Below are 15,470 nucleotides of genomic sequence, written 5' to 3'. Positions count from 1 at the left end.
GACAATGTCCTTTGTCTCCTTTGGCGGCTTGAATGCCGTTCCACCGAGTGGGTTGCTCATTCCGAACAAACCGAGCTGTGCCGACTGTGCCAGAGCGACATCCATCTGGATTCTCCTCTTCTCCTTCGTAATGACCAGTGATTCGGCAAAGTGGAGTCCAAAAGGGGCACAACAAGGCCTGAACGGCAATAAAAAGTCCAAAAGGTGGCCAAGGTGCTGGGCGCATGACGCCGACGATCAGGCGTCTCGCGCGCGAATTTCGGCGCGCCTCTTCATGATCCAGTTCCTGGCGTCGTCGTCGACGCAGCTCAAGTCGGCTCGTGTGTCTTCTGCACGGGTCTTGGCCTCGGCGTCCATCCTCCTGCCCTCCACTATGCTCGGATGGAGGGCTACTTGCGCTACACCGACTTTCATCTACATCTGCCACGCCTGCTGGTTGGCGGCCGCAGCAGTCTTCTCCTTCAGGTTCTTGCGCCGCTGCGACACTTCGCGGCCTCGACGCATTTCTCCTCCTTGGAGAGCACCTTCTTTGCCGCCTTCGGCTTTACCTCCCGGCCGCCGGTGGCGCCCGCTGCTTCCGCCGGAGCCTGCGGCCTCCATTGTGGCTATGGTCGTGGCTACGGGGAGTGTGGGAGCGGTGGCGGGTGCAACGGTTTCCTCGGCATCCATGGTGGTGGGCTGGCGGCGGGGACGTCCATCGCTTACGGATCTGCTCACGTCGGTCTAATTGTTTTTCGCGCGTGGAATGACAAGCGGCGGGAATAATATCGCCTCCCTACCACTGACTAGCGGGTCCTACGTCTTTTTCGGCGGACACTCGGCGACCGCGGACCGTCCGCGGAGACGCAAACCTGACGCATTTTTGATCACGGTGTACCGTTTGGGTGGCGCCGCTGGAGATGTCCTGAATGCGTGATCCGTCCGCAGAGGCAAAAGCGCCGAAACCCACACACTGACACGAGGGGCACATCCGTCCGTCGTCTTTTACTTTTTCCTCCATTAATTACCACGCAGCAGCCAGCGCCATCAATCAAATTCATCGGTTAGCGAAGCGAGACCGTTCCGCCTTCCGTGCTTAGCTCATGCTCCGCCCGCCCGCCGTATTACCACCACCAAATCCGCCCAACCTCCACCTGTCTCTCCGCCTCTCTCGCTCCTGCACCCACAGCCGCCGCCGCCGCCGCCTCCGCCGCAACCAGCGCCGCCCGCGCGCGCCCGATGGTAATGCCGCGCCTCTAAACCCTAGTTCCCCTTTCGCTTCCCCCCTTCCCCTTCCCGCTCCCCGCGCGCGGGGCGTACCTCGCGCCGCGGATTCCGTCGGCGCGCGTGCGCGTGCTCTGCTCGGTTCCTCGCCGAGAATTTCGGTGGCGTTCTGGTGCGCTCCGCTTTGGTGGGAATCTGCTCGCTGTTTGGTACCGCTTGGGTTGGTTGGTTGGGGTTTGGGGATTTTGGGGCTTGGTGCTTTTTCCGTGTGATGCTTGCTTGCTCTAGGAAATTACGGGTTGCTTGCGCTGCGGTTGATGCGTGCTAGCGGCCTGATTCGTCCCTTTTTAGGTTTCATGAAAAAACAAAATAATTGCATTTCCAGTGCATTAGTTTCCGTCTCGTCCCTGAGGAGTACGTCTCTTTTCATCCGTGGCAAAATACTATCTATTGGAAAATTAGTCTCCAGTATCTTCGATTCCTTGTATTCACCTGCGCCTGGGGTGGAATCAATCCAAGTAAACAACCTATATTTGGTAGTGAAATCGAGTATTTTGTCTGTGACCCTGCTGTTCTGTTGAACCGGAGCGTTATCTCTAGTTCCATGAGAAGGGCATTCATTTGATAGGTTTCAAGACCATTTTAAGGCATTGGGACTGCATTTGGGGGTATCGCGTGGTTTGGATGTATTTGGCATGAGGGCGTGTATGATACTATGCTGCTTCGTATGCTGCTCTTAGTTGATAAGCCAGGACTATTTAAACAATTGCCTGTGCCCCTTGCAATTATACAAGGAATAATTGTATCATTACTTGGGATTATTTGTTCCAATGGTAAACAGGGGATTGTTTGTTCCTATGGTGATAACACAAGGATGATCATCTAATTTCCCTGCTGGCGCATTATCTTGATAGAGTAATTAACTAATTATGCTGCTTCTGGGCTATTTAATGATGCTTAGGATCTTAATATTCCTGGCTTATCCAAGTGCTTAGTTCAGGATTTTCCGTGGCACCATTTGTGGAAAGAGGATCGCATTCATACATCCTTATTGGTATCTTTAATGACCTGTTATTTTCTTAGAATTTTAGTATATAGTACATGCTTTCCACATGTCTCGGCTACCTATATTTTTGTGTTTAACTTCAAGAACGGTATACAAGTTGCATGTGCACCAATATATTATGGCCATGAGGAAAAAAACAGTTCACTTCTGATGTGTGTTACTATATTTCATAAACAGGAGGAAGCTATTGATTTGAATGAGCCGCCACACAGAGACGAAGGTACGACTGGATGAGTGTTGTTGATTTATACTCCCTCATTTGCAACATGTAAGGCGGATCTGGGTTGTATTGAACAAGATTCACACCATTTGATTCATATTGAAAAACATTTCACAGTGATACCTTTGCTGTATCACATAACCTAATGTTGTTGGTCAAACTTAAAGATTGGGATGCCCAAGTACCTTACATCGTGTATGAAATACACAAAGCTTTTTGTGAATCGCAACAAGGCCACCTGTACTTTTTAATCTTGATAACGAAGGCGTATTGGCTCTTCGGGTTCTAATATGTATAGCAACCTAGGTTAACATATGATAAGCTCCAAACTTATTCCCAATTTGCAATTCTCTGAAGGTAGCGTTCAAAAGTAACAAAAGGAAAATCTACCAGATATTAGCTTGTATGGATTCAGGACTTCAGATGTATATGAAATGCTTTTGATATCTCAAGTAGGCTTGGTGGACTTTGAAAATTAGAAGGGTGAGAATGTGCAAATCTATAAAAGTATAGGTGTTATCGATAAAATTTTGCATTAAATAATGTCAGCCTATGATCGAGGTTTTCTTAGTTTGAGCTTAACATGTATCCGTTATCATGAATGCTGTTTACTTCTTTTTCACTTGTTCATTGGAATTTGGTGTACGATGCTGTACTGCAAAATTTGACGTGAAGTATATATTTTCTTCCTGCAGGTTTTAGAGTATTGCTGCAAAAGGATTTTAAGAACATATGCCGCACTAAAGTCCGTGACACTCTGATAGAATTGTAAGTTGATCAAGCTTTTTTAATGGTGATTCTTGTGAGTACTTTGTATACTACTCCCTTTTCACTATCATAAGATGTTATAGATATTTCAATGTGGACTAGATACGGACCAGAATGAGTGAGCCTACACATTGGAACATGTCGAGATACATGCATTTTCGAAAAAGTTACCCCCTCCGTTCACTATTATAAGATGTTAGGCTTTTTTCGAAAATGCGTGTATCTAAACGCATTTCAGTGTGTATGTTCACTCATTTGGGTCTGTAGTCCACATTTAAATATCTAAAACATCTTATAATAGTGAACGGAGGGAGTAGCTTGCACCAAGACTATTTGTCAATACTTATTCTTCATGCTTTCTGTAGCATATGGTCACTGATCAATGAATTTAGTTTACCCTGCTGATGTGTGGGTTTTCAGGCTTTGAACTAGATTCATCAACTTGAAAGCTTGTTTGGATAATCTATGATCAGGCCCATTTTGCTGTGTAGGATCAAAGGGTATCCAAACAAGCTCTGAGTGAAGTTACTTCTCTATCGCACAATATCTACTTAAGCCTACCATGTGCACAAACCAAGTAGGCATCATATTTAATTATTTGAATGGATCACACATAGTCACATACCATTTGCTAAATCTAAATGCCAGTATTCTACAACTATCCAACCTCTGTTTATTGCACTGAAATAGGTGTACCATATTACAATAGCTCATGGTTAAAAAAGGTGCTCCTAGGCGCTATGCGAAAGCAAAACACGTAGTGTTTAATCGTACTATGTGAGCGCTTAAGTGTGCCTAGGTGTGCGCATAGGTAAGATAGGAGTTAGGCAGAGCCAAAACTAGGAATTAATGCCTAGCACTTTTTTTGAAATTGCAATAACTACATTCCTGATTTCCTCTTAATATACGAAGACACACATTTTGATGTGTATTCGAGACATTCCTGATTCCCTCAATGCACAAACATGATTGAAACCACGTATCCCAAGGAAATGGACGTATACAACGGAAGGCGATTTTTTAGAAAATATATTACGGGAAAATTTATGTGCCTTTCAGTTTTCACATCTGTACATATTTGGCTGAAGGTTGTTTTATAAACTCCAAATTCTGAAGTAATTGGGTACATCTGTACCCAAGTCAACTGAGTTTTCTCATGGTTAAGTTGTTGGTGCTAGCCATCTGGTCTAATCTTGATTCCTCAAACCGCTGTTTGAATGTTAACCCGGAGACATTGGACGGCTCAGGGTATCAACTTACAAGTCATAAAATCTCAGGCGACTTATACTTAGCAAAACCAAAGTAATTTTATGATTTGCTTTTACAGGCCCTCGGCTTGGTCTGTTAGCCATTTTGAGTCAGCTAAGTTATACGAGCTTCGTAATTTCCGAAAATTTTCACTGGTTCCTGATCCGGAAGATGACCGTCAGAATAAGGAATGGCGAAAGTTTATGCATTTCCTTTGGCACAATCAGAGGGTAAGTACAAATTTCACCTTGTGCATACTCTGTTATTGACTCATTGCTATGGGTCATACAATAAAAGCTATTTTCCTATCTTTAAATAACGCTTTAAAAGAAAGAGGTTGAGGATAGGGAAACTGCCAAGTTACCGCTCCGAGAGATTACGCTTCTGTTGGTGGGTGTGGCTAGCTAGTAGCTAGAGATGTCAGACATGCGTCGGACAATTGAAAGAGAGAAATAAATAAAGGCATGAAGGAGAAGGATGCAATGCTCTAGCAAGTTTTAGTTTTCATTTCAAAAAATCAATTTCGGGCAAGTTTTTTTTTTGCTGCAGTTTAAGCAGTACATTGTATTTGTTCTATCACAATGCAGTAGCTCTATTTTGTTGTCTATAATGCGAGGAACCTTTCTCTTTTATTGTGTTTTTTGTAGGCCGGTATTGTCAGAGACGATTCCATGACCTTCCACATTCTTGCTCCTCAATCTCATGAACACCCTAACTACTCACATGCGGTGATCTTGTACAATACTGAACAAAAAGATCGTGGAGTCTGCAAAACGATGGCAGGTATATTTGATGAGATATTAGCTAAGTTGCTTCTTAGACACTACTGCTTTGCTGGGGCACTTCATTAGTCCTTCATGAGCTATATTTTAGTCAGACTGCTGTATTATTTTGAGCTGACATCATGTTCTTTCCTAAGAGTCGTATTTGCTGAGATTGCTTTCTTTTTACATTCTTTATTTGAATAATTGCTTCATGTTGTTGAGGGGTGTTCTATTCATAGAAAGTAAAGTTGTGCATCATCTTATGCAATATCTTTTACTCCCTCCGGTTCATATTAATTGACTCTGATATGGATGTATCTAGACACATTTTAGTTCTAGATACATCCATATAGAAGTCAATTAATATGAATCGGAGGGAGTATTAAATTTTGTTGATTTACAATGTTTTTGCTTATTGACTGTTCTTCGCTTACTTGTTGTGCTACCAGAGAGATCCAATAAGAGTGAGGAGATTTGTGATAGTGTACCAAATCCAAAGGAGATGAATACTTCACGTAAACACCATGATCCAGAATCCTCACCATGCGAGTCTGTTGAAGATGGTCCTAGAATTTTGGATCCAGTAATGAAAAAGAGAGCATCTACTCTTACAAAAAATTTCGTCAGCACAGACCCATCGTACCTGCGGACTCTCAGTCAAACACATGCTGGCTGGATCTTTGGAGCAATTGCAGAGCTCGTTGATAACTCAAGAGATGCTGGTGCATCAAGGTACCTTCATGACTTTACGTAGAATAATCAGAAAGTGAGAATGTTGGTTCATTTTTAAAATCATTTTAGGGCCAGGTTGGCTTTGCCTGTGATGTGTTACTCTGCATTGCACAACTTTCATTAGTCATCAATAGATTATTTACCAACTTTAGTAATAAAACATTTCGATGTTAGCTCCGAGGAGGAGATTTTCAATTCATCAATGTTTCCAAAAAATAATAAATACAAATTGTAGATTGATAACACGCTGCTGTGCCAGCTAAGCCTTTTTTTACCATCTCATTTTGCTTCTCTTCCAAGTGGATATGTGCCAAAGTATTCTGCTTCTGTTTTTGTAGGTTTCACATAGTATGACTTGTCGCAATACAGTGTCTAAAACATTCTTCATTGATGCTAGTGTTTAACATATAATATGGAAGACTATTTGGAGCTATTCATGTTGTTTTATTGCATTAACCTCTTGCTTATTTATTCTCCTTTATCCTTCATAAGGTTGGATATTTCCATCCAAACTATGTTTTCAAAGAAAGCAGAAGGAAAAGTTCCTGTCTTATCTGTAATTGATGATGGCTGTGGAATGACTTATGCTGAAATGATGAGAATGATCTCATTTGGTCACAAACGACCTAATGAACATTCCAAGGATCAGATTGGGAGGTTTGGAATCGGATTCAAGGTAAACATCTATCATCTGATAGCTCTCTAGAAAGGCTTCATGCCTTTCTAATAATCCATGGCCCCCCTTCTTTATATTGTCACCAGTTCCTCATAATTGCTATGATCTATTTATGAATGATTTTTAAACGTTTTGATCTCTTCACATTCTAAGCTGCCTTCTTTGTTGTATGGGTACAATTTGTCTGATTTATATGAAATGTGTCCCTGAAATATGCCGCCCATAATGTTGTAAGTTGTTACTGTCTAAACTGTTTTCTCGGTTCTGTTTTGTAGACTGGTGCTATGAAACTTGGGAAAGATGCAGTTGTGCTTACCCAAACTTCGACTTCCAGATCAGTGTCCTTTCTATCTCAGTCTTTTAATGAAAATAAAGATGTAAGCACCATTTTATTTAGTTCCTTCATTCTTCGTCCATTGGCTTGTAAATCTATAATAGTTTAATTTGCTACAGAATCTTGAGATCCCCGTGTTGACATATCGCAAAGAAGGGCAATACATGGAAGTTGATTTGACGGTCCAGTCTAAAGCTACTGCTGAATATAACATGAATGCTATCAAGGAATTCTCTCCCTTTAATGAATATGTCATTGGACAAAAGCTAGGTTTGTTTGGTGAAGATGGTACTGGAACACAAGTTTACATATGGAATTTAGATAAGTGGGGTCAAGATTACACCTTGGACTGGAACTCAGGGAAGACTGACGAAAATCCCATTGACCGTGGTCGTGGAGACATACTAATCCGTTCAAAAAGAGTCAGATCGCGCCCAGGGCAAACAAGTACCAAGGTAAACCTTATAACTTCACATCACCATTTCATATTTTACTTTTCCTTTCGAGTGAAGAGGGAACTTTTTTACTTTCATTATAGCAACTGGAAAGATTAAGAATTTATGTATGAGAGTTTATACCCTTCAAGCTCTAGTAGATAACTTGTCATTATAGCATCCAGAGTTGATCTACTAGAGTTTGATGGGCCACGATATAGCCTTCACATGTTCAGTACTCTGGATGCCATGCATGGCTTTGTGATTTGGAACTTAGCCTTCCTAGTTTTGTGTTTCTGGTTGGTCATTCGCTTTGCTTTATGCGAATATTTGAAACAAGGCCTGGCTTTGCTGATTGATTAATTATATTCTATAGGTGCCATTGGACTACTCACTTCAAGCCTATCTAAAAGTTATGTTCAGGAATCCTCGCATGAAAATAACTGTCCAGGGGTCTCAGGTAAATAATATATGTTTACGTTGTCGCGAAACGGTATATTCTTATTTAAACCATATGGTTTTTTATTTGTAGGTCAAAGCACGTCCTTTGGATAAGACCCTTAACAAGACTTCTGTTATATCTGATGTCATTATGGGAAAGACTATTCAGCTGACTCTGGGAAGGAGCACTGTGGAATTTGACCGAACGAATTGTGGAGTTTTCTTGTATTGGCACGGACGCCTGATAGAGGTGGGATTAGCTATAGTTTTATATTTAATCGTTTCACATGCACAGACACACAGTGAGAAGAATTAGTTGGTCCTGCTCATGCCCTCATTTGAAATTTATTGTCAAGGTCAATGTTTGGTACATTCTAAAACTGCAACACTTAATTGGTTAGGGGTTTAGAGTACAGAAATATGTTCTCTTCCAGTTTCTTGCTAGAGGTCAATTGGAACGCTGGATTTTTGGCCATCTGTGTGGAGCACCATAAACTGTGTTGAATGTATTTTGTTTAACTTGATTTAGTTGTACATTACAAACAATCTTTTTTCTTTTGTTGCCACAAGCCATTTGCAACTTTTTGACATGCATCTGTAGTGCTTTCATACTTTTATTGTGGATATTCCTGCCTCTTCGGATGTGCTTGTTTTTTCTGACTTCTGATTTTCGTTCTCTTCTCAGTCTTACAAACGAGTTGGGGGTCAAAAGCATAATGCTGACACAGGACGTGGTGTCATAGGAGTTGCAGATATTACAGAACTCATTGTATGACACATAATATCTTGACTTTGCTATGGATGTTCTTCAATTTCCTGTCTGTTTGAATAAACTTCATATGTTTTGCAGGATGATGAAGATGGAAATTCATGGGTTCTCAACAACAAACAAGGGTTTCAAGATTGTGAAAAGTATGCCACCTTGGAGGCGTGGCTTGATAAGAAAATGGATGAATACTGGGATACAAACTTTGAAAGTATAGAATTGGTAATGCTGCAGATTTAGTTTATTATTTCAAAATATCTTGCTCATAATACATATCTGGTCATGAACTGATTTATAAAATCTCTTTGCAATCGGACTGGGCAAGATACAAGTAGATGAAAGCACTGCAATTTTACAACTTCTGATCGTGCATTTATTGAAAGAAAGACTGTCTGTTTTTTTTACTGAAAGCAGATAGACTGTCTGTTTTATTTTACATTTATTTGATAAAACAAAACAAAGGTTAGCTACAATGAACGGAAATATGCTTGGCTTTCTATAGGGTGAAGTACCAATTAGATACCATCATATGAGTGGGATATATGGGCCTTATGCCTGCCAGGGCCTGCCCTGAGGGCTTGTTCGGTTTGGATGGGATTGAGGCGGATTGGGAGGTGTTCACCGGTAATTGAACGTGATTGTCTGTCAATCCATATCAATCGGCCCCGGTAGGGTGTAACCGGGCGAGGCCTAAGGGCCCCCCGAAGACAGGGGCCCCTGCCTAGATACGCTTAGTGCGAGTAGCTGAGCACTCATTGGCGTCATCGCTGGCGGCGCCATGGAAGCTTTTCTCTGTCTCTTGTGAAGAAGAGAGCCCCGAGGCGTATTTTTTAGCAGCTAGCCCTTGGGCCTTTCTTTCTTTGGCATCGCATACACATGGTTTAAGTGGTAGTGGGTCACGCGATTAACAGCTCAGTCTTCAGCAGGAGTTAGCAGCCCAGTCTTCAAAAAGGCAGGAATTAGCGTCCACACTAAAAAAGGCAGGAATTATAGTTTTGTGTTTGGAAAATTTAATTAGCGGTCAATTGTTGGATTCGATTTTGCTTGATTCATATCAACAACTCAAGTCACCTAACTTTAAATAAGCAAATCTGAATCAATTAACTGATGTATTATCTGTGTGTTTGTCTCTGGTGGTGGAAAAAATATCTATATGCAGTTTTGCTCTAAATATGCTTGTATTGGCTGACTGTAGTTATTGGCTGGCTGATTATGTATTTATATCACAAAACATGCTCTTCACGCTATCAGTTGGTCATACCATACTTTGGTGTGCGCTGTGTTACCTTGTTACCCCATGTCGTCTCCAAGAGCCTAGCTTGTTGTCTCTCTGAGTTTGCCTGGTAGAGGGTTTGTTTTGTTCTTTTTTCTGGGAGAGATGTTTTGGCTCTTAGGTGCATATGCTCCCTTTATTTTGAAATGCATCTTTGGTATATTTTGAAATGTCCAAAAAATCCAAACGAAAATTTTACATTTACATTTTCACATGATACATACGCTAAAAGTCTTTCCATAAAAAATCAACTTGTCATTTGGGCTGTTGAAAAAAAGACAAAATTTGGTGGTAAAATAATGCCTTTTGTGGGACATGTTTTGTCTTTTTTACATCAATCATAAAAAATATCGTTTTTTCGCGAAACTGTACGAACGCACATAGATTATCGATATGTACATATGAATTTTTTTTGTTCAAATTTTTTGACAATTAAAATTTTAAAATATGTTTTTCGGATGGAAGGAGCATATGCACCCGGGAGCTGAATTTAATTTCTGCTTCTTTATCTGTGTGTTTGTCTCTGCCTGAGGGCTTGATGTACTATACATAAAAGTTGGCTCCTCTAAAAAAAGTAAATACAAGTTGGTTTGATTTCCTATGCGATCCAGCCCACGTGGCCACGTTGTGAGGAGCGTCCAACGGCCACGTTGGTGACATGATTTAGTAAGTATTTAATTTTCTTTATTTTGATACCATTGTTAGTGAATTTGCATATGAGGATATTACATTTTTGAGGGGCACATATTCTAACTTTTTGCCAGGCCCCCAAAACCTCAGGGCCGGCTCTGATCCCTGCATAATATGAACATGTTTATTTTACTGTGGAAATTGCATAATTTTATATGCATATAATCAATCATGATGTAAGGGATGTCGTAGTGGGGTTAGGAATCAGAGTTGTTCTTCAATCCTTTGTTTTTGTTTAGCGATCAGGATCAGAAGCCAAATGGTTATAGGATGCAAGAATAAGTTTTCATTTGATCTTTCTGAAATATTATGTTAAATGATTCTTATAAGCATTATTGACTCCAGCTTACCTTTCTCATACAGGAAAAAGGAGATGAGAACTGCAAACCTGATCATGAATGGGTTCAGTGTTATGGCTGTCGTAAATGGAGAGTGTTGACTGCTGGATTCAACTCAGAGTCACTACCAGTTGAATGGTTCGTATCAGGCAATCAGACTCAACTTTATCATACAGGATCGACTTTGTTCATAGTGTGTGTACTGAGGTTATCATTTTAAAAGATGTTTTTGAATGCCCCTCACCATAATCAGGGCAAAATTTGAGGTCTTGAGTTTGCAACACATTGATTGTACTCTCCGAGCACCTTGACTACGGTTTAAACTTCTGCTCATATGGTTTTCCCTAGGCCTCATCCAGAAAGCCAGTACCATAGTAGTTACCATTCCAATTTCTACACGAATTTGATTTTTCAATTCTCTTGCTGTTTTGTTTTTGCATTTTCGACCATTTCAAGCAACATAACATAAAGGCAGAGTTCAAAAACATGAAAAATGCTGTACTTGTCAACACGGACTGTGGCACGAGCTTTTGTGTTAACTGTGCTTGAGTGCTTTAGACTTGCCCACATTAGTGGTTTCTCAGCTGCTCACTAGACGATTGCTGTTCTGCATTAAATATGAATATTCTTGCATCATCAGAAATTGTAGGGGTTCAACAGTAACTTCAGTATTTTGGTTACGTAAGTTTATATGTTCGATAGCTTGTTTCCTTCCATTCTTTTGACAGGTCTGAAGTTTAGCTCTGAAATTTCAGGTTTTGCTTGATGCCACCCTTCAATGGGACATGTACGATTCCAGAGCAACAAATGGGACGTGGCATTGTAACCATCGGTGAGAAAAGATCAGGTAATGATGGTCATAATAGTATTGCCCAGCAGACATTGAAAGCTAAGGTTGATACAAAAAAGATGATGTCTGGTAATGAGGAGATTCAAAGATTCAGTCAAGATGAAGAAGATGTGAAGGTAACATAAATCCAAAGATTATATGTATGTCGTGTTTTATGAAGGTGTAGAGATGACTTCTGTTTTCTGCCCAGAATGTTGAGTTAATCCAAACGAACGTCAACAAGCGGAAAAAAGCTTCTGGTGGAAATAATAACATCGAAGGTACGCAAGATGTGTAGACAAAGCCGAAGCGTTGTGAAGTAACAGGAGTCATGGAAATCCCACCATTTTTTCTTGACTTTCTTACATGAACTAACATTGTGTTTATCAGATGATGATTTCGAGGATAATTGCTCACAAACCGAGTCTGTTACTCCTCCCCCTAATTTTAAGAGACTACGGAGAGGGGCTAAGAGGAATTCTAAGCAGTGACGTGAATCTAAATATACATGGTAATAGGTATTTCATTTTTTTCCTTTTGTAACCGAAGCCTTATTCATTAGTTATTTCACTTTCTGTCCTTTTTTCTCTTGTTTTTGTTCAGTCTAATATATAATTATCTACCTCAAGTTCTGATTATTTTTCTTTTCTCTAGACTTGTTGGAACTGTTCCTGAGGTGCTGCAGAACCTGAATCCGGAGCCTTCAGTTCAAGCAAACAAAAAGCATCAAGGAAATATGATGGATCCCTTTTTTGTATATAGCTTTTGAAGTAGTGAAATGTGTATACAACAAGTCCGCCAGGCTGGTCCAAGTAGGATCGATTCCTCAGAACCAAAACCAACAACTGTGATGCACCCTTTGCTCTTCACTCTTCACTAGCTGGAGGAAAGTTCTTCGCTGCACTGTCTGTGTTCTATCCTGTGTGGGCTTAAAGATCATGTTTCGTTTCAGTTTCATACTTGTGCACGGTAAACATTCGGCAAGTCAGACTACATGAACAGAACCACTGGTCAGCTAGTGGTCCAGTAAACTTGAGAACCTGGAAGTAAAATTCTGCAACTATACAAGGCGAGGGGAGTAAAACAACATTAATAACATTCTTGGGTAAACATCATTGGGTCACAAAATTGAAACCCCACATTCAAATTAACCCCCTATATAATACTAATAGCAAGCTTTCCTACCTTTAACCTATTGTACGAACTGTTTGCCTGCAAATGTTTGTGCAAACATCCAATCGGAAGGTGCAACATTGTACATTGTGATCGTCCTCCCCTTCCCTCCAGTGACCTCGAATGACAGGGGCTGGCCTCGAAAGTCGGCATCACACTGCCAGTTCTGCCCCCAGTTCCTCCCCATAGGTATCCATCCGGTCTTTGATCCTTTCACTTTCACGGCGGCGACCTCGCCATCTGCTGCCACATTTGTGATCAGTACCTGGAGGAAGTTGGCGCCACCAGTGATGGTAAACCGTATTCCGCCTGCTCTATCACAGCTTACCCTGCACAATCATCGTCAATGGCTAGTCACATAGGAGATACTGCTTGATTTACGCTATGGTGGTCATCTAACTGACTTGTAAAGATATACGTGGTGTTTACTACTCTTGCCATAGTTGAGACATACTCATAGCATTTGTCTGAAACTGTGGAAGTACTCATGATTAGCATACACAAGTCAGATTTGGAAAAGGAAAAGGCATCACTGTTAAAGCTGCTCCTTTCTCTACACACTCTCAGCCCTAATACTTTCTACCCAGTAGCCACAATGCAAAGTGGGTTGAAACGTGTTCCACAGTCTACGATCCATTTCTAATCATAAAACATCATTCTGAACTTCTGCAAAAGCAGGTTATAATACTACACCAGTTGCCCAACTCAAGAATGATAGTGCCATACTTTTGCACATATAAATCAACCCAAGAATGATAGTGAGGAATTTAGGAACATGTGAAAATTCCAACCCTCATTACCTTCGAAATTGCACCTGGACAATGTCAGCCTTGGCCTTGGCGACCCGGAGGAACGCAGCCTCGGTCATCTCGAGGTGCTCCTTGGGGAAGTTGCACCAGCCACCGAAGTCGTCGGCGAGGCCGAAGTTGGGCGGGCAGAAGTCAGTCGCCGTCACGACGACTGTCGGGCTGCCCCTGAGGCACCAGAGGATGTTGTTCACACATCGGAGCTCGTAGCAGCCACCGCAGGCGCTGCCCTTATCGAACAGCGCGCCGCTCAGGCCAGCCGTGTACCTCCCATATCTGAATATGTCAAGGTCCGCATACCCACAAGCGCCGCCACCTTCAGAGTTTCAGACAACGTGTTGCATCAGATAAAACCCCCCTTTTTGGGTTTCTAGGTACTCCGTAACATAGAACAGAGAAAGAATTGATATTGATCACATTATGATGTAAATGACATTCCATGTGATCTTCAAAATTCGGAGTATGGTTTTGATGAATCTTCAGAAGGAAAAAAAAAACAGAGTCGATTTCATTGTGGAGCAATTACTCGGAAGGTACACTGCATGACTTGAGTACAGGCAGCGACAGCGAGAAAAGCTCATGTTGTACTAGCTCGCCCGACCTCTCAGATCAGGATTGTCAAAGCATTCAATGTGTGCCCTATTCCCACTTCTTACGCAAAGGGAAAACCAATATAGTAAAAAATAATGCACTAATGCTCTACTCCATTATTAGTTTTCTTTCGGCTGATTAGGATTGCACTAGTAACAGACCAGAAAAGGTTCCTTTAAGTATGATAAAGAAAAAAAAGTTGATGGTAAAGTACAACAGCATTAGCATTAGCATGAACACTGTTCTATAGTTATCAAAGAAACCCTTTTCCACCTTTTTTTTCACAAATCGCAATGGAAATACTTCTATCATCATCATCTAGAGAACATCCACGGAATGTTCGGTTCCAAGAGTCAAAATCCGTCTAAACAAGTAGTAAAAGGGACCAAGTTTCAGGAGGGAATCTTGTCCCCTACTTTCTATTGCAACTCAACACTAGCATTTTCCTGCCCAATACGCCGGATCTGCCTAATCCCAGACCATTCGTGTTCCCCAACATACAACATTTACCATCTCCAATCTCCACCCAGAAAATAATGCAGAAAGAAAGGGGGACAAAACAGAGAGAATGGACACAACACGCTGATATGTTCATTCCTGATGCTGCGAACAAGAAAGCGAAATGAGAAACACAGGAACGCATACCATCGTTGAGCGGGTGGCCCTGGGACTCCTTGATGTAGGTGGCCGTGCCCAGCCGCCAGTCCTCGTAGTCGCCATTGCCCCCCAGCCTTGCGCCGCCGCCGAACCTGGCGCCGGAGACCAGCAGCGGCAGCAAGAGGAGCAGGAGCAGCAGAGAGCTCATCATGGTGCCCACACCCGGCGTGGTGATCACTGGCCGGTGCCACTATTGGATGGAAGTGTTTGAGTGATTGCGGCGGGCTGGAGGAAGAGGAAAGAAGAGGGGGGCTTGGCTGCGGTGGTGCTTTGTTCTTGGCGAGTTTCTTGGACTCCTGGAACGGGCAGGGCAGCGCAGTGTTTGTTTGCGTTGGGGTTGGACTGTGGTGGCGAGGGAGTCAAAGATGAGGAGGGGCAGTGGGACATGGGAGCAGAACGGGGGCCTGCTTTCGCCACGCCCTTTCTGCGCTCACTTTATCGGGATTTGCTGCCACGGCGAG

The 15,470-nt window shown here is 42.0% G+C and overlaps 2 protein-coding genes across 2 annotated transcripts; one reads left to right on the top strand and one right to left on the bottom strand.

Annotated features, from left to right (window-relative positions):
* The first annotated feature begins 1,048 nt into the window (after positions 1-1,048).
* LOC124696313 (MORC family CW-type zinc finger protein 4-like) lies at positions 1,049-12,733 on the top strand. Its single transcript, XM_047229049.1, has 18 exons — positions 1,049-1,221; positions 2,447-2,489; positions 3,185-3,257; positions 4,585-4,735; positions 5,153-5,288; positions 5,719-6,001; positions 6,494-6,677; positions 6,953-7,054; positions 7,131-7,466; positions 7,822-7,905; positions 7,978-8,136; positions 8,572-8,655; positions 8,737-8,874; positions 10,979-11,091; positions 11,709-11,919; positions 11,994-12,063; positions 12,173-12,293; positions 12,437-12,733. The coding sequence occupies exons 1-17, from the start codon at positions 1,219-1,221 to the stop codon at positions 12,271-12,273; spliced, it is 2,271 nt and encodes a 756-aa protein (XP_047085005.1). The 5' UTR covers positions 1,049-1,218; the 3' UTR covers positions 12,274-12,293; positions 12,437-12,733.
* A 2-nt stretch (positions 12,734-12,735) lies between these two features.
* LOC124696323 (expansin-A16-like) lies at positions 12,736-15,224 on the bottom strand. The gene is made up of 3 exons (XM_047229059.1): positions 14,998-15,224; positions 13,756-14,077; positions 12,736-13,284 (listed from the first exon to the last, which is right to left on the bottom strand). Exons 1-3 carry the CDS (start codon positions 15,158-15,160, stop codon positions 12,975-12,977), a joined length of 795 nt encoding a protein of 264 aa, XP_047085015.1. The 5' UTR covers positions 15,161-15,224; the 3' UTR covers positions 12,736-12,974.
* Positions 15,225-15,470: the final 246 nt, after the last annotated feature.

The sequence above is a fragment of the Lolium rigidum genome, chromosome 1 (assembly GCF_022539505.1).
Source record: "Lolium rigidum isolate FL_2022 chromosome 1, APGP_CSIRO_Lrig_0.1, whole genome shotgun sequence".
Lineage (NCBI taxonomy): Eukaryota > Viridiplantae > Streptophyta > Magnoliopsida > Poales > Poaceae > Lolium > Lolium rigidum.
The sequence above is the reverse complement of the archived record's forward strand: the minus strand, read 5'-3'. Positions and strand labels throughout refer to the sequence as shown.